Source organism: Agelaius tricolor, unplaced genomic scaffold, assembly GCF_023055355.1.
Source record: "Agelaius tricolor isolate 1412-34295 unplaced genomic scaffold, bAgeTri1.0.p SCAF_3, whole genome shotgun sequence".
Lineage (NCBI taxonomy): Eukaryota > Metazoa > Chordata > Aves > Passeriformes > Icteridae > Agelaius > Agelaius tricolor.
Window position 1 is genome coordinate 69,296,123 of NW_027269263.1, and position 26,142 is coordinate 69,322,264.

The window sequence follows — 26,142 nt, forward strand, 5'->3', positions numbered from 1 at the left end:
TTGAAGGTGCTCCCATGTTTTTAAGGAGTTTCCCCTCTGTGTTTCCATGGATATTTGGGAACATTGCCACTGTTTTTTCTCATCAGCAATATTGGGAGAACACAGCTATTCCATGGCTTATTAAAATGATAAAAAGTGGAAATGAAGCAGCTCCTTACATTTCCTGCTGTAGGGAGGCCAGAGCTGGATTTAGGGTCCATGGATCCTTAAATTTTAAATTTAAGGATTAAATTTAAATTTAATCCTTTAAATTTTTTATTCATTTTGGAGGAATAAAATAATTTCCTCACCCACCCAGGGGCTGATCCAGGGATAGCAAGGTGGGAATTTCCCACTCAAATCCAGCCATGGTTCATGGTGCACACCTTAACTTACTCCCTTCTGGATTTTTAATATTTGCCATCCCCAAAAAAGCAGAATTCCATCTGTTTTTAACTCTTGGCATCACAAACAGACAAGAACACATCAGTTTTTGATGGAATTTATAATTCCAGCTGCACAAACCCAACAGCTGCAGCTGCTCTTACCTTGCTGGGTATTCCAGGCTTCCAAGAGCAGATTGTTGGGATTTAAAGTTCATCAGTGCTGGGAATTCCCAGCATTCCAGTCTGGGATAAAACACCTCCTTACTTTAGTCTGATCCAGAGATCCCTGGTGTCCTCACAAGGCTGAGGTCCCACTACAGATTCCTGCAGGTGTTGGGATCAGCTGTGGGCCACAAAAAGGATTCAAAAGGTTGAAGCAGCTTCAGGAGTCTCTGTCCTACCCAAAGAGGTCAAATTAAAAATCAAATTGCAAATTAAAGCAGTTTAAGGGATTAGTGGAGAGCAGGTCCATGAAGAGCTAGAAAATCCATGATCCAGGTGGATCTTCTGCATGGGGATGTTCAGGGTGGGGAAATTCTCAGGAAAAGCCACGAGGATCCCTGGAAGTGACACTTCCCTTGGATGGTTCTGTTTCAGGGAGCTGCACAGAAGAGGTGAAAGAAGAAAATACAATTTATAACAATGCATCAGAACAGGAAAGTGATAAAAACATGGAAGTGTTTGGGTGGGAAGGGACCTTAAAGATCATCTCATCCCAATGGACAAGGACACCTGCCACTGTCCCAGGTTGCTCCAGCCTGGCCTTGGACACTTCCAGGGCTGGAGCAGCCACAACTTTTTTGGGAAACCTGTGCCAGGGCCTCCCCACCCTCCCAGGGAAGAGCCCAGACCCACCATGTCCATTATCTCTTGAGATAATCCTATTTAAAACATTTCTCCTAAATCTACTCCCAAATGCCAAGCTTGGCTGCTCTGCTCAAATTTGGGTAAAACCCCTCAGTTTATGGGGGGTTCTTTATTTGGGGACACACCTAAACTTGGGGGGATCCTCAGTTTTGGGGGGCTCCTTAACCTGGGGGGTTCCTCTGTTTAGGGTATTTGTCAATTTGAGGGAGTTTTCAGTCTGGGGAGGGGTCTCCAATTTAGGGGGTCTTCAATTTGAGGGGTTTTTTCCTCAATTTAGGGGAGGATCTTCTATTTGAGGGGAGTTCTTAATTTTGGGGGTGCTCTTGTTAGTGGGGGATACAATTGAAGGGAGTTCTCTTTATGGGGCAAGTCCCCTGTGTGGGGGATCCTTCATTTAAAGAGGTTCCTCACTTTGAGGATCAAATTGGGGATTTAAATCAGCTGTTTCCCTAAATCTGGCAAGGAACTGTAGGGGGAGAGAACGTAAGAAAATAAAGATTGTGTGGAAGGTAATCTTACCCCTAAGGAGCTGCAGCTGGGCCAGTTATCAAAGATCAGGAATAGGCCTGACTTTAACAGGCCACAGCTGTACCCAATGAGAAGAGAAGTGCCATAAAAGAGTGGGGTGGTGTTGAGAAGGGAACTGGAGTCAGTTGGGTGTTTTGTGAAGAAGAATCAGAGCTCTGAGGAGCTGCCCGTGAGAAACACCAAGAAGGTGTGGAACTTTTGTGATAGGAGACAACTTTTGTGACATGGAGCCCCTGCAGTAAGATGGCAACAGATCCTCAGTCAGTTCTGGGGTCACCCCAGGCTGGGTGGGATGTGCATCTGCCAGAGGGATCTGGACAGGCTGGATCCATGGGCTGAGGCACAGCAGGACCCTGTGCTGGGCTGTGCCCTTCAGTGACCATCACATCCAGTGCCACAGGCTCCATCCCACAGCTGGACTTGGGATGGGAAAAGCAGTTTATTGTGGGGGGATAGAATGTAAGAAAATAAAGATTGTGTGGAAAGTGATCTTACCCCTAAGGAGCTGCAGCTGGGCCAATTATCAAAGATTAGGAACAGGCCACAGCTGTGTCCAGTGAGGATGAGGGCTATAGAAGAGTGGGTTAGGGAGGTGAGGAGAGAGCTGGAGTTTGTTGGGTGCCTTGTGAAGGAGAAAGAGTCAGAGCTCTGAGGAGCTGCCCACGAGAAACACCAAGGAGGTGTGGAACCCCTGTGATAAGGAATAACCACTGTACCACGTGGAAAAGGAGCAGGCTCCTCCTCTTCAGGTGCTGCCTGGTGTTCCCTGGAGGAGCTGGATGACATCAGGGCTCCTGGCCAGCTGCTGGGCCAGCATTCCCGTGGCGTCAGGAGCATCCTGGAGCCCGGCTCGCAGCAGGATCCCCACAGCCCCCGCGCGCTGCCCGGCGCTGGCCACATGCAGGGCTGGGGACACAACACCAGCCTGGTCACCTCCGGCCCTGCCTCACCCTGCTCTGCAGGCAAACAGCATTCCCATGGGAACAAACAGGGGGAGGGGGAAAAACGAGTTTTGCCACTGTGGGATTGTGGAGGGGGTTGGGTTTTTGGGTTGGGATAGAATGGCAGGATTGAGCTTGGGATCATCCAGTTAAAGATCATCCAGTTCCACCTGGATGGGTTTTGGGTTGGGATAGAATGGCAGGATTGAGTTTGGGATCATCCAGTTCCACCTGGATGGTTTTTGGGTTGGGATAGAATCACAGGATTGAGTTTGGGATGATCCAGTTCCAGCTGGATGGTTTTTGGGTTGGGATACAATCACAGGATTGAGTTTGGGATCATCCATTTCCACCTGGATGGTTTTTGGGTTGGGATACAATCGCAGGATTGAGTTTGGGATCATCCATTTCCACCTGGATGGGTTTTGGGTTGGGATAGAATCACAGGATTGAGTTTGGGATCACCCAGTTCCACCCTCCTGCCATGGCAGGGACGCCTCCCCCTGTCCCAGGCTGCTCCAGCCCCAGTGTCCAGCCTGGCCTTGGGCACTGCAGGGATGCAGGGGCAGCCCCAGCTGCTCTGGCAATTCCAGCCCAGCCCCTCCCCAGCCTCACTGTTAAAAATCTTCCTTCCATCTAATCCAAAGGAGGCATCCTGATCCCTCTGGATAATCCTGATGTGGATGAGAAGCTTCCCAAGGACGCAGTGACCCAAACCCAGCCAAGGAGGAGCCACAGGAAAAAACATCCCAGGGTTGGATGAGCTCAGCAGAGCTGGGATTTAGTCACTGAGGGGGCAGAGGGAGAGATGGCACCACTAAAACATGGCTTTAACCAAACCCCAGGGCTGGGGAATTCGCCAGTTTTGGCAATGGCTGAACCAAATGTGTCTTTTTTAATTGTAATTTTTAATTTTTTTTGGGGAGATGCTGATGTAAGAGCTGCCTGAGCCTTTCCCGCTGGGAATGCCGACTCTCCGGCATCGCTATAGCAACTCCATTTCCGTGCCAGCTCTCTGGGATTATTTGCTCATCAGCCATTTCCAGGCTGTTTGCTGAGGAATTGAGGCTGGAGAGCTCAATCCTTGTGTTTGTCCATCCAACCTGCTTCCAACAGGATCGTTCCAGCCAAATTTGATGGGGAAGAGGCAGCATTGGAGCTCCTCAGGTGAAAAATAGGCAGGAAATCCCCAATTTGGGTCTCTGCTGGGGAAAAGCCCCAGCAGAAATTCCAGCAAATTGAAAGCCAGGGAATGCAAAATGCCCAAAAAACCCCTGGGATGATCCCTCATGCTGCTCCCAGAGCAAATGTATCCATGGATTTGGCATCTCCCTGCATGCTGAGGTTGGGATGTGCCTATGGAAGCTCTTGGTTGTCACATAAAGCTTGGAAAAGCAGCTTGGAATTCTCACCAGAACGGCCCTTCCTGTCCTTGGCCTGGAGATCAGCCCCGAGGGACAGCAGGGTCTGGATGGTGTGGCCGTGTCCTTCCTGCAGAACGTGGGATTTGGGATCAGCTCTGGGCTCGCATCCACCCCTCACCTGGGGCTGCACAGATCTGCCCTGTCCTGGTCACGTCTGGGGGCACCAGGAGGATCTTGGAGCAGGTGGGAATCTGGCTCAGCTGCCTTCAGTCAGATCCATGAGGCAGCAATGGTTGTCCCAAGGGACTCATGTCATCCCATGGGAATTGCCATCCCATGGGAACTGGCCAGAAAGGTGCCACCAGGCAGGTTCCTAAAATCCCAGCATGGTTTGGGTTGGAAAAATCCCTAAAGATCATCAAATTCCAGCCCCAGCAGGGACACCTTCCCTATCCCAGGCTGCTCCAAACCCTGGCCTTGGGCACTGCCAGGGATGCAGGGGCAGCCCCAGCTGCTCTGGCAATTCCAGCCCAGCCAGGAATTCCTCATTGCCAAGATCCCATCCCTGGCTGCCCTCTGGCACTGGGAGCCATTCCCTGGGTGCTGTCCCTCCATCCCTTATCCCAGGTTCTCTCTCCTGGAGCCCCTTTAGGCCCTGGCAGGGGCTCTGAGGTCTCTCCAGTGCTGAGTTCAAATCCCTGCAATTCCCAGGGTTCTGGAGTTGATGTTTCCAAGGTTATTCCAGCTCCAGGAGCAGAACCTGTTGCTGATCTGGGCTGTTGCTCATCTGCCTCCCTCAGGCACTGTCATTTCCCAAAGGATTCCTCCAGGATTTGTGATCCCCTGGGAGGAGACCCAGCCAGCCACAATCCATTGTGTCCTCCCTCCTCTGCCAGGAGCCAATTTCAAACTCCACAGGGAAAAAACCCAGCACAGCCCCCACCTCCTTCTACCCTGCACAGGCCTTTCCAGAAATAAATCCTTTCTCCCTAAATAACATGCCCGATTTTGGAATTACATCCTCAATGCCATGAATTAGTCTTTGTCCTGCAGCCTGGGAATGGAAAGCTCTTCTTTTTATCCCCCCCCTCCCCTCTCTTTTCCCCCTATTCCCACAGGATTCCACAGCATCTTCCCTGATCCCAAGGCTCCCATTTCCCTGCAAACCCAAGTCCAAGGCAAAGCCACTGAGCCAGGAACTGCTGCAGCTTCCACAGGCCTGGAAGCAAATTGAATTGAAAAAATAATTTGATTTTCATGTGTTTATAAATGCAAAAGAGTAAGAAAAGAGGGAGATAAAAACACAACCCACCAGGCAAACAAGTGGTGCTGTAAATACAAAGTGACACCAAGCCTGGGGAGGGAAGGGAGAGAATCCCATCCAGTCATTCCCAAACCAGCCAGGAGCTGGGATTTTCTCCAAGGCACATTATATCCCCCCAGAGCCTTGCTGTTCAACGTACCCTTGGCAACCAGAAGGGCTTGGAACGTGGCTCCTGGGAGCAGGAGGCCAGGAAAATGGGAGAAAGGGCTCCTTTGTGGCAGGGCTGGATGGTGCCAGCATTCCCAGGGAGTGGCACGGATGGTTTTGTAGGAGCAGGGCACTGGGATGGGGTTTAATTCCCACCACAATGCTCAGAGTGATGTTAAAATCCTGGGTTTAACATCCCTGGGTCTGAGCAGGGACATTCCCATGCTCCCAGCTGGATCCCAGGAGGGATCTTGGTCAGCAGGGAAATTTTGGGATCTCTGTATTCCCAGATGTTTCTGTAGGAGCAGGGCACTGGGATGGGGTTTAATTCCCACTAGAAGCCAAAATCCTGGGCTTAACATCCCTGGATGTGAGCAGAGACATTCCCATGCTGCCAGCTGGATCCTAGGAGGGATCCTGCTCAACAGGGAAATTTGGGGATCTGCTCTGCATTCCCAGGGATTATCACAGATGTTTCTGTAGGACCAGGGCACTGGGATGAGGTTTTATTCCCACTAGAAGCCAAAATCCTGGGTTTAACATCCCTGGGTCTGAGCAGGGACATTCCCATGCTGCCAGCTGGATCCCAGGAGGAATCCTGGTCAGCAGGGAAGCTTTGGGAGCTGTTCTGCATTCCCAGATGTTTCTGTAGGAGCAGAGCACTGGGATGAGATTGTATTCCCACTAGAAGCCAAAATCCTGGGTTTAACATCCCTGGGTCAGAGCAGGGACATTCCCATGCTGCCAGCTGGATCCCAGGAGGAATCCTGCTCAACAGGGAAATTTTGGGATCTCTGTATTCCCAGATGTTTTTGTAGGAGCAGAGCACTGGGATGAGGTTTTATTCCCACTAGAATGCAAAATCCTGGGTTTAACATCTCTGGATCTGAGGGAATGTCCCTGCCAGCTGGATCCCAGGAGGGATCCTGGTCAGCAGGGAAGTTTTGGGATCTGCTCTGCATTCCCAGGGAATGCTGCAGGACCCACAGCTCTGCTCCCCACACGGGCTGGGAGGAGGAGAAAGCTCCAATGGTTCTGGAATTCACAACAACTCTGGTGTGAAGGACACTGATAAAATTCTGGGAGCTCCCCCCACCTTCCCAGCTCTCCTTTCCCACTTCTGGACATGTCCTGTCCCTCCTCTGCAGGCAGCTGGAATTCCACAAACATGGAATTCCACGGGTGGGAAGGGACCCCAGAGCCCCTGCAGTGCCACCCCTGCCATCGCAGGGCCACCTCCCACTGTCCCAGGCTGCTCCAGCCCCAGTGTCCAGCCTGGCCTGGGGCACTGCCAGGGATGCAGGGGCAGCCCCAGCTGCTCTGGCAATCCCAGCCCAGCCAGGAATTCCTCATTGCCAAGATCCCATCCCTGGCTGCCCTCTGGCACTGGGAGCCATTCCCTGGGTGCTGTCCCTGCAGGCCTTGGCCCCAGTCCCTCTGCAGCTCTCCTGGAGCCCCTTCAGGCCTGCAATGTGCTGGAAGCTCTCCCTGGATCCCTCCCTTCTCCAGGGGAACATTCCCAGCTCTCCCAGCCTGGCTCCAGCCCTGGAGCAGCTCCATGGATTCCTCTGGACTCTCCCCAGCAGCTCCAGGTCCCCCTGCTATTGGCCCCAGGGCTGGGATCTGGTGCTCCAGGTGGGATCTCACCAGAGCAGAGGAGGAGAATCCCACCCTCACCCTGCTGCCCACATTTCTTCTGATGCTCAGAAAACAGAGAATGGGACTGGTCAGGAATGGGACAGGGAATGGGACAGGGAATGGAACTGGCCAGGAATGGGCCAGGGAATGGGACTGGTCAGGAATGGGACTGGCCAGGAATGGGCCAGGGAATGGGACTGGCCAGGAATGGGCCAGGGAATGGGACTGGCCAGGAATGGGACTGGCCAGGAATGGGACTGGCCAGAAGCAGATGGACAGTAGCAGAGGATGAGCCAGGAAGGCAATTCCTCCATGGTGGCCAACACCTGATCCAGCCTGGTTCAGGTGCCTGCCCAGGCTTTTGCAAGGGGATCTGGGAGCAGGGACAAACCTTGGCTGCGTAGTGCAGGGCTGGCAGCTGCAGGGACGTCGCTGTCCCGTTGACATCCACGCCCAGCTCGGCCACCAGGAACTGGATGGAGCCATCCTGGGCTGTCACAGCTGCCCTGTGCAGGGCCTGGGCACCCAGGGCATCCACAGCTGTGGGACAGGCCTGCAGTGGAGGAATAGCAGGGAAATAACACCAAGTGCACCTATCCCACCCTCTGGAAACCTCCGTGAGGTTTCCCAGCTCTCCCACCCTCAGTGCCTGGAATGTGAGCTTAAAACCACAGCAAACTTCCCCATCCAGAAAACAGGATTTCCTTTTCCTTAGGAAATCCAGGATCTGACCAACACCTCTGGGAGAATCAGCCATGAGAGGGTCCCCAGGCAGCTGGGATCATCCAGCAATCAATCAATCAATCAATCATCAATAAATTATTGATTGCAGTGGTCTGGTTCCTGCTGTGCACAACTGGCTCTAATGGCATTCCCTGGAGGAAATCAGGGATTTTTGGGAGCCAGCACAGGAGAGGAGCTGCCAGGAGAGAGGGAGGGCAGGGAGGAGCTCTGGATAACTCATGGATGGACATTTCCATGTTATCCACAGCCACTGGAGCCTCCATGCCGAGTGCTGGCATTCCAAGAGCTGCTTTTGGCTCTGCCACAGCTGCCCCTGGAGCACTGGCAATGTCCTGTCCCCTCCTGCCACTGCCTGGTGTCACCATCCCACTCCACCAGCTCTGGGGACACATTTACCACCAAAGCTGTGGCTGCCCCTGGATCCTGGAAGTGTCCAAGGCCAGGCTGGACAGGGCTTGGAATCACCTTGGATAAAGGAAGGTGTCCCTGCCTGTGGTAGGGGTGGAATGAGATGATTTTTAAAGTTCTTTAAACTTTGTTAAAGTTCTTCCAACTCAAACCATTCCATGATTCCATTATTCACAATAATTCCATTATTGTGAACAGACCTTTGTGCTCATCCTAATGAATTATTTCCTTACCATTAATAATTTACCTGCATGGCCATGTCTGGGAAGTGTTACCAACCTCAGAGCACAGAGCTGGAGCCCAGGGTCACAAAAGGAGCCTGGGGAAGAGCCAGGAGCTGCTCCTGAATCCCTTGAATTTTTGGCTGGTGCAGTAAAGGCCGATCCCTGACAGCCTCACTCAGCCAAACCCTTCTCATCTCCAGTGGGAATTTGCCTTTTTTACACAATTCCTCTCTTTACAATCTGGCAATTTGCTTCCTGACACTCCAGTCAGGATGAACACGTGGCTCACCTGTCCTGGCAGCCCTGGCTCAGCTCCTGGAGGAGGCAGTGGGGAATCCTGGCACCCACCTGGTGTTTGTCCAGCAGCAGCCGGGCGATGCCGACATGCCCGTTCTGGAGGGCATCCATGAAGGGAGTGACCCCACAGCTGTCCCTGCTGTCAGCTTTGTACTGGCACCTGCAAGGGACAGCAGGAAACACCAGCACTGAGCTGTGGGCAGCTCCAAAATCCTCATGTGAGGAGACTCTCAGCAGCTGGGATTGAAAATGGAATATGCAAAGCTCATCCATACACCATGAAAAACCTGTCCTGGTGTTTTAGGGCCTGGGGAATGATTTGTGGGGCTTTTTTGGGATCAGAGATCTGGTTCAGCTCGTTTGGGCTCTACAGATCATTTATAGTTCCCTTTTTTCTGACCAGAGGGTTTCCAGAAGGGACCAGGAATGCACTGGAAGCAGGGAATAACCAGATCCTCATGGAATGATGTACAAAATCAGAGCCCACCAATGTCATTCAGGTTAAACTCCAGTGAAAAGAGAGAAAACTGAATTAAAGCCTGGCTTAGAGCACAGAGCTGCTCATGCTGGGCCAAGCATGGACAGGTTGGGATGAGCTGTGATGCCCAGGGAAAGCTGCTCCAGCTCTGGGAAGGGAGAACACAGAAAGGGAACAGAGCTGCTTTAAAGCCACTTCCCAGCAATTTCCCAGGAAAACAAGGATAAGCCCAGCCTGGGGAAGCTGCTTTGGTTGTTGTCACACTGGGAATGAATCAGCAGGGAAAACAAAGCCAGGGCTGAGTTACATAACTGGGGTTTGTGTCACAACCAAGAGGGAGCCCATCCCCAGGGAATCCTTGTCCCTTTCCCAGCTGGGAAGAACCTGGAGCACGAGGAGGCAGCCTCGGGAAGGAGGGCAGGGCAGCTGGGCCAGCACAAGCATCCTTTGTGTCCAAACCCTGGCAGGAAATGGCAGCTGGGAGAGGAAAAGCTGGAAGGAGCCTGCTTACCGTTCCAGGAGCAGCTCCACCACCTGGGAACAGCCGTGCATCGCTGGGAAAAGATGGGGAAAGCAGGAAAAACATGGATTGGTTGTGGGTTTGTGGCATTGGGTTCCTACAGTGAGGCATGCTCAGGTTGCTGATCCTTTTGGGGTGAGGGAAGGGGCTCCAAGGGGATTTACTCCCATCAATTTTTTGGTGGATTTAAAATAAAAAGGTTTCCCTTCCTCTGATGCCATTGGGAAATGTGAGGTGAAGCAGGGAAAAGGGATGGATGGAATGGGCACTGCCTGGCTCCATCTGCCACAGAACTCAGCTGGAACAAAGAGGGTTTCTCCCAGTTATTTGTTCGTTCCTGAACTGGGATGTGGGAGAAGCAAAAGGAACACCGAGCAGGGAGCTGGGGAAATGCTGGACAACATTCCCAGCCCTCCTCAGCCACTCCCACCTCATCATCCTCACCCATCTCAGACAGAAAACAACAACAGAGGGGGAGGATGTGAACCCGAGGCAGTGAAATATTCCAGTTTTTTCTTGATTTTTTTTTAAACATTTCACTTCACACAGCTTTGATCCAGCTTTTTTTTGGTTTTGTTTTTGTTTTGTTTTTTTTTTTCCCTGCAGGTCATTTTGCAAAACAAATGAAACACATTCAAGAGAAAAATAATATCAAACCAAGGCTGGAGCTGCTCCATCAGCTGATGGAAAAAGGGCTCCTGGGAAATGTGTGCTCCCAGGAACAGCTTTCAGCTGGAATCCCAGTCAAGGATTCCTGGATTTTGGCTCTTTGCTCCTGCTCCCTGCCTGTTCTTCACCTAAGTTGATGAATCCAAGTCATGGGAAGAAAAACCTCTCACAATTCCATCTTTTATCAGGAACAGAGACTCGGGACAGCTGGTATCCACTGCTGCATTCCACATCCTCTAATTGCCTCTTCCCAGCTTTCTTCCCTCAGGATAGAAGAAACAACAAAGCTGAAGGAATCAACTCTCATTCATATAAAAAATAATTGCAGGAGGGAGAAAATGACCCTTCAGGAAGGCAGCTGGCCTGGTCATGGGTTAATGTGCTCAAATGCACACCCCTGGGATGGAAATCCATGGAAAGCCATGGCAAAGGCACTTGGTCCTGCCATGATTTCCCCCAGCAGCTCCAACACCAGCTCCAGCCCCAGCCCCTGCTCCTGCCTTGGGAACTGGGAATATCCCATGGGAGAAGTGTGGGGATAGCAGGGAGCAGCAGTTTGGGATCAAATTGCACTGGGGGCACTGGGGGGTTAAATCCTAATTCCATCATTCCATCATTCCAGCCCTTCCCCATTCCCTCCCGCTCCAGCTGCTGCTCCAGGGTCTGGCTGGATCAGAAAATTCCAGAAATCCACCCAAATTGTGGATGGGTGGCTTTGCCACAGAACACACAGGTGGAGACACCTCTAGGAAACAGAATCCAGGTGCTGGATCCCAGCTGTATTCCCATACCCCAAGGCAGAGAGAATCCTCAAGGTGAGAATTGCCCCCTTCCCACAGGATAATCCCAAATCCCAGAGCTCACCCTGCTCCTGTCCCAGCCCCTCAGCTCCCAGACCCCAACCCAACACCCACCTCCTGCAGGGAGAGGAGCTGCAAGCTCCATGGAAACAGCACCCAGAACTGGGCAGGGATGGGAGAACATGAAAAACATCGGGATCAGCCACTTCTGGCAACCTGCTGTGATCCCAGCACCAACTCATTCCGTGGCTTTTGCACTCCCAGGTCAAGCACAAGGACTCGGTGGTGCCCAAGGGCTGGAATTGTCACTGCTGATGAGCCAGGAGTGACAGAGCAAGGGCTGGAAAAGGCACGGGAGTGACAGCACAGCAGGGGCTCCTCCCAGCACCTCGGGATTTTCCAGAGAGTCGATCCCAATTAAATTCTTTGGGAAAGGAGTTTGGGCAGGCAGGGCTCATCTCTGCTGCTGAGACCTGGGATACACAGCCTGATTCCCACTCTGGATGTGGCCCTAGCCCTCCTGTGCTTCCCAACAATCCTGAGGATGCCTGGGATTCCTAAACCTGCCCATTCCCTTTAAATCTCCCTTAAAAGCAAGGAGAAGGGAAGGGAAAGGGAACTGGACACGGTGGGCTCCAACAACAGCTCCTGAATATTCCCAGCAGGGATTATCCCTCCCCTTTGCAGAAAGGACCCCTGGAATTCTCACCATGGCATGAGAGCAAGGGCACTTCAAGATTTGGAGTTTATTATTGGAATCATGGAGTCATTTTGGTTGGAAAAGTGCTTGAGCCCAACCATTCCCAGCACTGCCATGGCCACCACTGTCCCATGTCCTCAAGTGCCACATCCACATGGATTTTAAATCCCTCCAGGAATGGGGACTCCACCCTTGCCCTGGGCAGCTCATCCCAATGCTTACAAATTCTTACAATTCCTTTCCAGGAAGGAATTTTCCCAATATCCCACCTGAACCTCTCCAGGCCCAGCTTGAGGCTGTGATAAAGGAATCCATCCCCAGGCAGATCCCAAAAAGTTCCTCTCAGCAGCTCTGCTGCTTCCAGGAATTGCAAATGCCAGGATGTGCTTGGAGCTGGGGAGCTTCTCACACCAGGAAGGAAAATCATATCCCTGTTCCAAGGGAGCAAAAAATCCCTCTGTGCCAGGGAGAGATGGACTTGATCCAGGATCCCAAGAACTCCAAGAGGCCCATTTGGGGATTTCCTGAGGGAAAAATTCCCATTTTTTTGGAAGTAGACACCAGTTTCTGCTTCTCCTGAGGGAAAACCTCATTCTTGCTTATCCCAACACTGCAGACTAACCAGGATATCCCCCAAAATCCCCATTTTTTGGCCCCTTTCCCCTCAGGCCTGGCCCCATGGTAGAACAGGAGAGGCCATGGCAGCTCCTGAGGCTGGTCCAGGAGGGAAACCCGGATGTGCTGCAGGATTTGTGGATTTCCTGAGGGAAAAATTCCCATTTTTCTGAAGTGGGCACCAGGCTCTGCTTCTCCTGAGGGAAAACCTAAGGATTTGTGGATTTTCTGAGGGAAAAATTCCTGGTTTTTTGAAAGTAGACATTAGGCTCTGCTACTCTTGAGGGAAAACCTCATTTCTGCTTAACCCAACGCCCCAAACCACCCACAATATCCCCCCAAATCCTAATTTTTTTGCCTCTTTCCCCTCAGGCCCGGCTCCATGGCAGAGCAGGAGAGGCCACGGCAGCTCCTGAGGCTGGTCCAGGAGGGAAACCCGGATGTGCTGCAGGATTTTCTGAGGTAAAAATTCCCATTTTTCTGGAAGTAGACACTTGGTTCTGCTTCTTCTGAGGGAAAACCTCCTTCCTGCTTATCCCAACCCCCAAACCACCCAGGATATCCCCCAAAATCCTGATTTTTTTTGCCTCTTTCCCCTCAGGCCTGGCCCCATGGCAGAGCAGGAGAGGCCATGGCAGCTCCTGAGGCTGGTCCAGGAGGGAAACCCGGATGTGCTGCAGGATTTGTGGATTTCCTGAGGGAAAAATTCCCATTTTTCTGAAATGGGCACCAGGCTCTGCTTCTCCTGAGGGAAAACCTAAGGATTTGTGGATTTTCTGAGGGAAAAATTCCTGGTTTTTTGAAAGTAGACATTAGGCTCTGCTACTCTTGAGGGAAAACCTCATTTCTGCTTAACCCAACGCCCCAAACCAAGCACAATATCCCCCAAAATCCTGATTTTTTTTGCCTCTTTCCCCTCAGGCCCGGCTCCATGTCAGAGCAGGAGAGGCCACGGCAGCTCCTGAGGCTGGTCCAGGAGGGAAACCCGGATGTCCTGCAGGATTTCCTGAGGTAAAAATTCCCATTTTTCTGGAAGAAGGCACCAGGCTTTTCTTCTTCTGACGGAAAACCTCATTCTTCCTAATCCCAACGCTCCAAACCAGCCACGATATCCCCCAAAATCCTGATTTTTTGGCCCCTTTCCCCTCAGGCCCAGCTTCATGACAGAGCAGGAGAAGCCATGGCAGCTCCTGAGGCTGGTCCAGGGGGAACCCTGGCCCTGCTCCGGGATGAGCTGAGGCTGGATGAGATTCCAGAGGCTTCCCTGGGTCCACCCTGGTGTACCTGCTGTGTGCAGAGGCGTTCTCCCCGTGGTGCTCTCCGTGTCCCAGCAGCTTGGGGACACATGCAGGAGGTAGCGGAGCACCTCGGGATGCCCTTCCCTGCTGGCAATGTGGAAGCAGTTCCAGCCATCCTTGTTCCTCAACAACGGGTTGGCTCCGTGCTCCACCAAGGTTTTGATCACTTCCAAGTTTTTCCTGGTGCAAGCCATCATCAGGGGAGTCCTGGAAGAAGATCCAGGGAAATCAAATAACCTGGCACAACAAATCTCATTCAGGTGCTTTGCCTGAGGATCCAGGAGGTTTTACAGCACTGTTGTTCCAGGTTGGGAATATTCCAAGCTCCTTTTCCACGCAGTCCCTCAGAGCTTTCTGGGTTTTTAAGGCAAATGAGACTTTTCCCAAAGGTTTGGATATGCCTCAGGAAGCACAGAGCTCCCTGGTGTCAATCCATGGGTGGAAGAGCATGGCCACACAAATCCAGGCTCATGGAATCTTGGCCTCAGCTCCAGGCTGGCACAGCCTCAATTCCCAGCTCTGGAATGCTGCCTGTGGACTTGTGGCAGTTCAGCTGTAAAGGACCTTCCCAGGCTTTCATCTGGGAGCAGGGGAAAATCCTTGTTTTCTTTTTCCAGAAATGCCCATCCCTAAGGGAAGAGTGGAGCAGTAATTTACAGCTTTTAGGAGAAACGGGGGGAAAGCAGGGATAAGGCTTGAATTTCTCCCAAAAATCCAACAGGATCCACAGTGTGGGCAGCAGGGGAAGGGAATTCTGCTTTCTCTGCTCCACTCAGGGCATCCCACATGGAGTCCAGCTCTGGGATCCCAATATAAGGACATGGAGCTGCTGGAGCAAATCCAGAGCAATCCATGGAGCTACTCCAGGGCTGGAGCCAGGCTGGGAGAGCTGGGAATGTTCCCCTGGAGAAGGGAGGGATCCAGGGAGAGCTTCCAGCACATTGCAGGGCCTGAAGGGGCTCCAGGAGAGCTGCAGAGGGGCTGGGGCCAAGGCCTGCAGGGACAGCACCCAGGGAATGGCTCCCAGTGCCAGAGGGCAGCCAGGGATGGGATCTTGGCAATGAGGAATTCCTGGCTGGGCTGGAATTGCCAGAGCAGCTGGGGCTGCCCCTGCATCCCTGGCAGTGCCCCAGGCCAGGCTGGACACTGGGGCTGGAGCAGCCTGGGATAGGGGAAGGTGTCCCAGGTGGCCCTGGATGATCCTTAAGCTCCTTCCCATCCATTCCACAATCCCAAACACCACCTCCATTCCCACCTTCCCCACCCAATCCCAAATCCCAGCACCTACCAGTCAGCCTTTTTCAAGCAGTCCACGCTCGCCCCTCTCTCCAGGAGGAAGGACACACATTCCTGATGTCCCATGGAAGCAGCCTCATGTAGGGGTCTCTTGTAGTCTCCATTGGCCACCTCCATGTCCATCCCAACCTCCTGGACCAGGAATTCCAGCACATCCCGGTGTCCCGAGCGAGCTGCGTGGTGCAGGAGGGAATCTCCCAAACGTCCCCAGCGCCAGCTGCGAGCCTCTGGAATCTCATCCAGCCTCAGCTCATCCCGGAGGAGAGACAGCTTCCCCTCCTGGACCAGCCTCAGGAGCCGCCGCAGCCTCTCCTGCTCTGTCATGGAGCCGGGCCTGAGGGGAAAGAGGTCAAAAAATGGGCATTTTGGGAGGATATCCTGGTTGGTTTGGGGGGTTGGGATAAGTAGGAATGAGGCTCTCCCTCAGAAGAAGCAATGCCTGGTGTCTGCTTCCAGAAAAATGGGAATTTTTCCCTCAGGAAATCCACAAATCCACAGGTTTTCCCTCAGGAGAAGAAAAGCCTGGTTTCTACTTTCAGAAAAATGGGAATTTTTCCCTCAGGAAATCCATAAATCCTGCAGCACATCCAGGTTTCCCTACTGGACCAGCCTCAGGAGCCGCTGTGGCCTCTCCTGCTCTGTCATGGAGCCAGGCCTGAGGGAAAAGTGGTAAAAAACCTGGGATTTTGCAGAATATCCTGGTGGGATTGGGGTATTGGGATAAGCAGGAATGAGGTTTTCCCTCAGGAGAAGCAGAGGCAGCTGTCTCCTGCCAGAAAAACAGAAATTTTTCCCTCAGGAAATCCACAAATCCCACAGCACATCCAGGTTTCCCTCCTGGACCAGCCTCAGGAGCTGCCATGGCCTCTCCTGCTCTGCCATGGAGCTGGGCCTGAGGGGAAAAGGGCCAAAAATTGAGGATTTTGGGGGATATCGTGGTTGGTTTGGGGGTTGTGATAAGGAAGATTGAGGTTTCCCCTCAGGAGAAGCAGAAACCTGTGTCTACTGCCAGAAAAACATGAATTTTTCCCTCAGGAAATTCACAAATCCCACAGCACATCCAGGTTTCCCTCCTGGACCAGCCTCAGGAGCTGCCATGGCCTCTCCTGCTCAGCCACGGAGCCAGGCCTGAGGAGAAAGAAGCCAAAAAATTGGGATTTTGGGAGGATATACTGGTTGGTTTGGGGGGGTTGGAATAAGTAGGAATGAGGTTTTCCCTCAGGAGAAGCAGATCCTGGTGTCTACTTCCAGAAAAACAGGAATTTTCCCTCAGAAAATCCACAAATCCTGCAGGACATCCAGGTTTCCCTCCTCAACCAGCCTCAGGAGCTGCCATGGCCTCTCCTGCTCTACCATGGATCCAGGCCTGAGGGAAAAGAGGTAAAAAACCTGGGATTTTGTAGGATACCCTGGTTGGATTGGGGTATTGGGATAAGCAAGAATGAGGTTTTCCCTCAGGAGAAGTAGAAACCAGTGTCTACTTCCAAAAAAATGGGAATTTTTCCCTCAGGAAATCCATGAACTGGCCTCTCCCTCTGGATGGGCAGGAATTTCCTTCTCCCTCAGGATAATTAAAAATTGCCCTTCAGAAAACCAGGATCTGGCCTCTCCTTCAGGAAAAGCAGGAATTTTCCTCTCCCTCTGAAATTCAGGAAGCAGTCACCCCTCAGTAAAAGCAAAAATTCCATTTTTTCCTTGGGAAAATTAGGATCTGGTCTCTCCCTCCAGAAAACAGGATTTTCTTTTCCTTAGGAAATCCAGGATCTGACATTTCCCTTAGGAAAAACAGAAATTCCCTTTTCCCTCAGGAAAACCAAAAGTTTCTTTTTCCACTGAGATGCCCAGGAACCTCTGAAAAAGTAGAAATTCAATTTCCCTCTGGAAAATCAGAAATCAGCCTTTCCCTCAGGAAAACAGGAAAGCAGTCTCTCCTTTAGGCAAAAAGAAATTCCCCTTTTCCCTTAGGAAGAACAGAAACCAGAATCTCCCTCAGCAAATCCTGAAATTCCCTTTTTCCTCAGGAAAAAATGGACAATTTCTTTTTACTTTGGAAAACCAGGACTCCCCAACTCTTCCTCCAGAAAACCCGAAATTCCCTCTTCCCTGAGGAAAACCAGGAACTTCCTTTTTCCTTGAGAAAACAAGGAATTAGCCACTCCATCAGGAAAAACAGAATTTTGCTTTTTCATATGGAAAACTAGGAATGGGTTTCTCCCTCAGGCAAACCAAGAATTTCTGGTTTTCCTCAGGAAAACTAGAAACCAGCCTCTCCCCCTGGTAAAACAGAAATTCCCATTCCCTCTGGGAAAACTCAAGAATTCCTGTCCCTCTTAGGAAAGCCAGAAGCCAGCTGGAAATATATAAATTTTCTCTTTTCACTCAGGAAAACCTGAAATTCCCTTTTTTCTCTGGAAAACGAATAACTTCCTTTTCCCTGCGGACAGCCAGACACCAGCCTCTCCTCCAGGAAAAGCAGCAATTCCCTTTTCCCCCCCAAACGAACGGGAAATTCGCTTTTTCCTCAGGAAAAAACCAAAAAAATTCCTTTTTTCCTCAGGAAAAAAATCAGAAATTCCCGTTCCCTTCAGGGCTCCCGGGAAGGGGCCGCTCCCGCAGTCTGGGATTCCCCCCCTCATTCCCTCCCCATCTTATCCCAGGCCGCGCAATTCCCGCGGGAAAATTCCCGGTTTTTCCAACCCACCCGCGCGCCGCGGAGCGCTCGTGACGTCACACGCGGAGGGACGGACGTCACCGCAATGGGAGAGGTAAATAAACCCCGCCCAACCCGGAAGTGCTGCGCCATTGGACAGTGCTGGGCGCTGATCTGGCTGCTGATTGGGCAGCGGGGAGGGGGCGGGGTCGGTGGAGCGCGCGGGGCTGTGAGCGCCGGGAGCGGGTAAGGCCGCGGGAGGAGGGTGCGACCATTTTTGGGCAACGTGGGGGGGGGAGGGGGGGGCACGGAAGGGGTTTCCTTGGAAATGGGGTTTCTTTGGGAATGCGGAGCCCTTAGGAATGAGGGAATCCTTAGGACTGAGGGATTGGCACTGAGGGGACCCTTGGCAAGACGGGGGATTGGTATTCAAAGGGCTTTTGGCACTGCGGGGGACCTTTGGCTTTGAGGGGAGCCGGGGAATGGAGGCTCCTTTGGCGTTGGGGGCACCATTGGAAATGGGGGAATCCTTGGAATTGAGGGGTTTGGGAATGAGGGTGGACTTGGGATTGAAGGGGGTTTTGGCACTGCGGAGCTGCTTGGACATTGAGAGGACCTTGGGAATGGCGGCTCCTTCGGCGTGAGCAGACCCTTGGGAATGGGGGAATCCTTGGAATCGAGGGATTGGGAATGAGGGGTAACAGGATGGGGGAATGAACAGGGGGCTCTTGGCTGAGAAGGGGTTAAAAAGGGAATTCCTTGGGAACCAGGGAATCCTTGGAATTGGGGGGTTGGCACTGAGGGCACCCTTGGCATTGAGGGTGCCTTGGGAATGGGGGAATCTTTGGGATTTGAGGGGACCCTTGGAAAAGGGGGGATCCTTGGGATCGAGGGATTGGGAATGAGAGGTAACAGGATGGGGGAGTGAACAGGGGGGCTCTTGGCTGAGAAGGGGTTAAAAAGGGAATTCCTTGGGAACCAGGGAATCCTTGGAATCGAGGGATTGGGAATGAGGGCTAACAGGATGGGGGAGTGAACAGGGGGGCTCTTGGCTGAGAAGGGGTTAAAAAGGGAATTCCTTGGGAACCAGGGAATCCTTGGAATTGGGGCGTTGGCTCTGAGGGGGTTTTGGAGTTGCGGGGGCTCGGAAATGAGGGGACCCTCTGGGCGAGGTCGGTGCATCCGTGTGGGAAGAGGGTTTGGAAAGGACATTCTGGGGGAAAACAGGGAGCAGCTCCAACTTCCTCCCAAATATTTCTCATCCCCCTGGAGCTTCTCCCCTCCATCCTCTGACCCTTTGGATTCCCAGCTGGAATGTCGCGTCCTGGCTGGCATTGGAAGCCACATGGGAAATTGGGAAAAAATAGGAGTGCAGGTGAAGCCTGAGAAATTCCATTTTTAAGTAGAATCCTGGGATGATTTAGGTTGGAAAAGATCATCAAATCCAGCCCCAGATTCCCTCACCACATTCCTAAAAGCCTCAGGAGTGTCTTGAATTGGGTTTTTTCCCTTTTATTTCCCTCATTTCCTATATTTTGAGGAAATTGGGATGTTGGGAAACAGCCTTCCCGGGGAGCTGAGTGGTTTTAACTCTGCTGGGCTGCAAAGGAGGGAGCAGCACATCCATAAAATCATTCAGGTCGGGAAAAAACCCTAAAATCATCCCAAGGAATAACCAGGCAGATCCTTGGACCCTGCCCTAAGAGGAAAACGGGGCATTTTTGGGGCTGCTGCAGACGGGTTAAAGAGAAATAAATAAGTTAAAGGAAGCAAAAGTGAAACTGCTGATGCTGGCAGGAGGGAGCTCATCCTGTGGCAGCCACTCCTGCTGGGTTCGGCTTCTTTTGTGGAAAAAATTGCATTTTGTGGGGTTTTTTGGTGGCCAGAAGAGAGGAGTTGGTGCCTGTTCCAAGTAAGGTTTGGTTATTTTATGGGAGTAATTCCCAGGAGGATTTTTTAAACTGCAAATGGGTTAAATTTCCTCTGATGAGGAACGATCCCAGCTTGGAAAGGCTCAGTTTGGGTGGTGGAATGTTGGATCCAGGGTGTGAGGAACAAGGCTGGTTCTTTCCAAGTTTTAAAAGTTTAATAGGGGATAAAAGGATTGCATAAATTCCATGAAAAAGAGTTTTCTTAACCAATGTCCTCTCTGGGAAAGTCAATTTGTGGTTTCACTTCATTTCACTTCATTTTGGTTTTTAAATTTTATTTTGTTTTTTATTATTTTATTTTGGTTTTTTAATTTTGGTTTGTTTTATTTCATCTCTTCTGCTATATATATCTAGTGCAAATTGCCAAAAGCTCACCATTAGATTAAAATAATGTTCTTCTATATTTTTATTACATTGGTTAAATGCATATTCATGAGGATTATATGTATTTCAATATTGTATATATATTATATAATGAATATTTTATATACATATATGAATTCCTACTATATATATATATGAAAAAAAATATATATTTTATATTTATATATATAGTAGGAATTCTTTTCTTGGTGTCTTGGTTCTTGTTTTTGAAATATTATCATTTAGATAAGATACTCCACAGATATATTGAATTAACATAGTTATTTTATGCCATTATCTGAGTTAGTTACATAAATAACAGAATTCAGCATAATTATTTTAATTTAATTTTAATTAAATTTAATTACATAGTTCCTATATTAATATTAGGCAAAGACCTAAGCTATAAAATAATTATTTTATTGCTATTTACGTAAGCTACATGGTGTATATGAAAGCAGACAGATTCTATTACATTTTAAAAGTAGTTAAAAGGGATTATAAATTGTGTTATATTAAAACTGTTGTGATTAAAAATAACTTGTAAAGGCCAATGCATAAATATGAAAGACAATGATTATATTATAATGTTACTGTATTATATATATTTATTATATAATTTATTATATTTGTGATATAATTTATTATATTTGTTATATAAAATGGTATATATACAATTATATTGTTATATATATATATTATAAATTTGATATAATCTGTAATATTATGTTGCATTAATATATTGTTAATATTGTATGATATAATATAATATAATAATAACATAGAAGTATCATACTAATATAAATAATAGAATTACAATACAATAATATTATAAATAAATGATGTAATATTATTATATTATAATATGATTGTATGTATATATATGATGTATTAATAGAGTAATACTATACTTATAATAATTATACAATAATTATACTTAGAATTAAGTATTATAATTATAGAATAATTATATTTATACTAGGGTAACTTATGTTATATTATATATTATATTATATATATATTAATATATAATTAATTTATAATATACATTATGTATTTTATATATATATATTATATATTAATATATTTATAGTTAGAGGCAGCCACAGCTTCTCTAGTAATTCCTGGTTGGGATGGAATTCCTAACTCGATATACCCCAACTAAATCAAACCCTAAATATCCAAACCAAGCCAGCTCTCAGGTCTCACTCTGCTCTTGATGAAACCCTGTGGCCTCTCAGAATTCCAGAGTGAAAGCACAGTTCTGTTTTTTCCCTTTGATTTCTGTTTTTTTTTCCCTTTGTTTTCTGTTTTTTTTTCCCTTTGTTTTCTGTTTTTTTTTCCCTTTGATTTCTGTTTTTTTCCCTTTGATTTCTGGTTTTTTTTCCCTTTGATTTCTGTTTTTTCCCTTTGATTTCTGATTTTTTTTCCCTTTGATTTCTGGTTTTTTTTTCCCTTTGATTTCTGATTTTTTTTCCCCTTTAATTTCTGATTTTTTTTTCCCTTTGATTTCTGATTTTTTTCCCCTTTAATTTCTGATTTTTTTTCCCTTTGATTTCTGATTTTTTTTCCTTTTGATTTCTGGGGTTTTTTTCCCTTTGATTTCTGGTTTTTTTTCCCCTTGATTTCTGTTTTTCCCTTTGATTTCTGGTTTTTTTCCCCTTTGATTTCTGTTTTTTCCCTTTGATTTCTGATTTTTTTTTCCCTTTGATTTCTGATTTTTTTCCCTTTGATTTCTGATTTTTTTTTCCCTTTGATTTCTGATTTTTTTCCCTTTGATTTCTGATTTTTTTTTCCCTTTGATTTCTGGTTTTTTTTTTCCCTTTGATTTCTGATTTTTTTTCCCTTTGATTTCTGGGTTTTTTTCCCTTTGATTTCTGTTTTTTTTTCCCCTTTGATTCCCGTTGTTTCCCTTTGATTGATTCCCGTTGTTCCCTCAGGATGCGGCGCTGCCGGCAGCTCACAGCCCCCGAGTGCGCGGCCCTGGCCCACAGCCCCGAGGGCTCGGCCCCGCTGCGGCAGCCCCTGAGCCTGCCCCGAGGAGGAGGAGGAGGGGGAAACCGGGGCCTTCATCCCATCCACGGCACGCGGAGACATCCCAGAGGTACTGCAGGGAATGCTGTGCTGGGAGAGCTGGGAATGCTCCCCTGGAGAAGGGAAGGATCCAGGGAGAGCTTCCAGCACATTGCAGGCCTGCAGGGGCTCCAGGAGAGCTGCAGAGGGGCTGGGGCCAAGGCCTGCAGGGACAGCACCCAGGGAATGGCTCCCAGTGCCAGAGGGCAGCCAGGGATGGGATCTTGGCAATGAGGAATTCCTGGCTGGGCTGGGATTGCCAGAGCAGCTGGGGCTGCCCCTGCATCCCTGGCAGTGCCCCAGGCCAGGCTGGACACTGGGGCTGGAGCAGCCTGGGACAGTGGGAGGTGTCCCTGCCATGGCAGGGGTGGCACTGGATGGGCTTTGGAATCCCTTCCCACCCAACCCATTCCAGGATTCCATTAAAAAGAGTTTCCTTGACCCATTTCCTCTCTGTGAGATTTTGTGATTTTATTCACTTTATTTTTTAAATTTAATTATTTTCTTTTATTTTATTTATTTGTTGCATTTAATTTAATTTTACTTTTTAAAATTTTACATTTTTTTCATTTAATTATTTTCATTTCAATTCTTTATTTTATGTCGGTTTATATATTTATGTTATTTTAATTTTATTTATTTTTTTATTTTCTTTTTTATTCCCTTTTTTTTTTTTTTGAAATTTCATTTCATTTTATTCCCCAAATCCTGCTGCCTCCACACCTGTGGCTGAGCAGAAACCCCACAAAACCCCCCCTGAATCCCTGGGAGATGTGGGATTCAGCCCCATTTTCCTGGGAATTCTGTCTGTACCTGGCTCCCTTCCCAGTGAACATTCCCTGCCCAGCTGGACGTGCCACCAAAACCCCAAATCCTTCCTCACTCGCTGATTTCCATGGAATTCATTCCCACTTTTCCCCTTCGTGCAGCCGCGGGCCAGCAGAGGAAGATCTCGGATTTCTTTGGGATCCTGAAGTCACCGCAAGTGGGAAGTGCCGGGATGCCGAGCCATGGGATCAAGGAGGAGCCACTGGACCCCTTTGCCCCTGCACCTCCCGCTCCCTTCAGCCACCCCTCCCTTTCCCTGCATCCCCAGGGCCTGGTGCCACCTCCCAGGGCCCATTCCAGGAAGAGAAGAATTCCCAAAGCAGAGCAGGATCTCTGGGAGGAGCCCGAGGAGAAGATTGCAGAGCGCAGCGGGATCAAGCAGGAATGGGAGGAGCTGGAGGTGGAGCCGCTCCCTGATCCGCACTACGGGCTCCTGGGCACTCGCAGCTGGCAGGTTCCTCAGGGATCCATGCATGATCTCCCTCCTGAAATCCTCAGGAACATTTTTGCTTTCCTGCCAGTGCTGGATCTGTACCAGAACCTGAGCCTGGTGTGTCGCTGCTGGAGGGAGATAATCCGGGATCCACGGGTAAGGAATGCTCTGGGACCATCCCATGGGATCTTCCATGTCACTCTTTGGTCCTCTAAATCCCATCATTCATCCCATGGGATCTTCCATGTTACCCTTTGTGCCTCTAAATCCCATCATTCTTCCCATGGGATCATCCATGCCTCCCTTTGTGCCTCTAAATCCCATCATTCTTCCCATGGGATCATCCATGTCACCCTTTGTGCCTCTAAATCCCATCATTCGTCCCATGGCATCATCCATGTCACTCTTTGTGCCTCTAAATCCCATCATTCTTCCCATGGCATCATCCATGCTCTTCCTACCTCTGTCTGTTCCTCTAAATCCCATCATTCTTCCCATGGGATCTTCCATGTCACTCTTTGTGCCTCTAAATCCCATCATTCTTCCCATGGGATCATCCATGCCTCCCTTTGTGCCTCTAAATCCCATCATTCGTCCCATGGGATCATCCATGTCACTCTTTGTGCCTCTAAATCCCATCATTCTTCCCATGAGATCATCCATGTCTCCCTTTGTGCCTCTAAATCCCATCATTCTTCCCATGGGATCTTCCATGTCTCCCTTTGGTCCTCTAAATCCCATCATTCTTCCCATGGCATCATCCATGCCTCCCTTTGTGCCTCTAAATCCCATCATTCTTCCCATGGCATCATCCATGTCACCCTTTGTGCCTCTAAATCCCATCATTCTTCCCATGGGATCATCCATGCTCTGCCTACCTCTCTGTTCCTTCAAATCCCATCATTCTCCCCAAAAATCCGTGAATTTTTAGGTCTCCTGCCATTTTTTTTGACCAAAAGTTGCTGCCCTGTATTCAAAATCTGGGATCCACAGGTAAGGATCACTCTGGGATCATCCCATGGGATCATCCATGCCTCCCTTTGTTCCTCTAAATCCCATCATTCTTCCCATGGCATCATCCATGTCACTCTTTGTTCCTTTAAATCCCATCATTCTTCCCAAAATCCAGGAATTTTTAGATTTCTTGCCTTTTTTTCTTTGCTCTTCTGGACCAAAAGTTGCTGCCCTATATCCGAGATCTGTGGGTAAGGAATGCTCTGGGATCATCCCATGGCATCATCCATGCCTCCCTTTGTTCCTTTAAATCCCATCATTCTTCCCATGGCATCATCCATGCTCTGCCTGCCTCCTTGTTCCTCTAAATCCCATCATTCTTCCCAAAATCCGTGAATTTTTAGGTCTCCTGCCATTTTTTTGGACCAAAAGTTGCTGCCCTATATCCAAAATCCAAGATCCACAGGTAAAGAACGCTCTGGGATCATCCCATGGGATCATCCATGTCTCCCTTTCTTCCTTTAAATCCCATCATTCTTCCCATGGAATCTTCCATGTCACCCTTTGTGCCTCTAAATCCCATCATTCTTCCCAAAATCCAGGAATTTTTAGATTTCTTGCCTTTTTTTTTTGGTCTTCTGGACCAAAAGTTGCTGCCCTATATCCGAGATCTGTGGGTAAGGAACTCTCTGGGATTATTCCATGGGATCATCCATGCCTCCCTCTTTTCCTCCAAATCCCATCATTCTTCCCAAAATCCAGGAATTTTAGATTTCCTGCCCTTTTTCTTTGCTCTTCTGGAATAAAAGATCCGAGATCCATAGGTAGGGAACTCTCTGGGATCATCCCATGGCATCATCCATGTCTCCCTTTGGTCCTGTAAATCCCATCATTCTTCCAAAAACCAGGAATTTTTAGGTCTCCTGCCATTTTTTTTTGGTCTTCTGGACCAAAAGTTGCTGCCCTATATCCGAGACCTGTGGGTAAGGAATGCTCTGGGATCATCCCATGGGATCATCCATGCCTCTCTTTGTTCCTTTAAATCCCATCATTCTTCCCATGGTATCATCCATGCTCTGCCTTTGTTCCTCTAAATCCCATCATTCTTCCCAAAAATCCGTGAATTTTTAGGTCTCCTGCCATTTTTTTTGACCAAAAGTTGCTGCCCTGTATTCAAAATCTGGGATCCACAGGTAAGGAACACTCTGGGATCATCCCATGGGATCATCCATGTCTCCCTTTGTTCCTCTAAATCCCATCATTCTTTCCACAATCCAGGAATTTTTAGATTTCTTGCCTTTCTTTTTGCTCTTCTGGACCAAAAGTTGTTGCCCTATATCTGAGACCTGTGGGTAAGGAACACTCTGGGATCATCCCATGGGATCATCCATGTCTCCCTTTGTTCCTTTAAATCCCATCATTCTTCCCATGGCATCATCCATGCTCTGCCTGCCTCCTTGTTCCTTTAAATCCCATCATTCTTCCCAAAAATCCGTGAATTTTTAGGTTTCCTGCCATTTTTTTGGACCAAAAGTTGCTGCCCTATATTCAAAATCCAAGATCCACAGGTAAAGAACGCTCTGGGATCATCCATGTCTCCCTTTGTTCCTTTAAATCCCATCATTCTTCCCAAAATCCAGGAATTTTAGATTTCCTGCCCTTTTTCTTTGATCTTCTGGACCAAAAA

At 49.0% G+C, this 26,142-nt stretch overlaps 2 protein-coding genes across 15 annotated transcripts in view; one reads left to right on the forward strand and one right to left on the reverse strand.

Moving 5' to 3' along the window:
- Positions 1–465: 465 nt before the first annotated feature.
- Positions 466–18,000, reverse strand: ANKRD16 (ankyrin repeat domain 16). 5 transcript variants are annotated; one of them, XM_071424224.1, is made up of 9 exons: positions 17,925–18,000; positions 15,216–15,557; positions 13,914–14,134; positions 9,837–9,879; positions 8,899–9,007; positions 7,566–7,727; positions 4,114–4,192; positions 2,477–2,666; positions 466–966 (listed from the first exon to the last, which is right to left on the reverse strand). In XM_071424224.1, the coding sequence occupies exons 2-8, from the start codon at positions 15,545–15,547 to the stop codon at positions 2,506–2,508; spliced, it is 1,107 nt and encodes a 368-aa protein (XP_071280325.1). In that variant the 5' UTR covers positions 15,548–15,557; positions 17,925–18,000; the 3' UTR covers positions 466–966; positions 2,477–2,505. The 5 variants fall into 5 exon arrangements, with proteins under 5 accessions (XP_071280325.1, XP_071280328.1, XP_071280326.1 ...); XM_071424227.1 differs by lacking the exon at positions 7,566–7,727; XM_071424225.1 differs by lacking the exon at positions 4,114–4,192.
- A 43-nt stretch (positions 18,001–18,043) lies between these two features.
- The window catches only part of FBH1 (F-box DNA helicase 1), a 71,103-nt gene continuing 63,004 nt past the window's right edge, over positions 18,044–26,142 (forward strand). For 9 of the 10 annotated variants that reach the window (XR_011678750.1, XR_011678749.1, XR_011678748.1 and 6 more), the window contains exons 1-3: positions 18,044–18,119; positions 22,108–22,271; positions 23,170–23,657. Coding sequence is in view for 4 of the 10 variants with exons in the window: in XM_071424214.1 (XP_071280315.1) it covers positions 22,109–22,271; positions 23,170–23,657 (651 nt within the window). In the remaining 6 variants the exon portion in view is untranslated. Of the gene's footprint in view, positions 18,120–18,164; positions 19,249–22,107; positions 22,272–23,169; positions 23,658–26,142 lie in introns of those variants that run through there. The other variant, XM_071424215.1, reaches the window with a different exon arrangement.

Excerpts from the sequence above, each read along its gene's own strand:
- ANKRD16 (XM_071424224.1), bottom strand. The coding sequence starts at position 15,547 with ATGACAGAGCAGGAGAGGCTGCGGCGGCTCCTGAGGCTGGTCCAGGAG. Across the intron at positions 9,008-9,836 it reads GTGGAGCTGCTCCTGGAACG|GTGCCAGTACAAAGCTGACA; the intron begins GTAAGCAGGCTC and ends TGTCCCTTGCAG. Across the intron at positions 2,667-4,113 it reads GGACAGGAAGGGCCGTTCTG|CCCTGCATGTGGCCAGCGCC; the intron begins GTGAGAATTCCA and ends TTGTGTCCCCAG.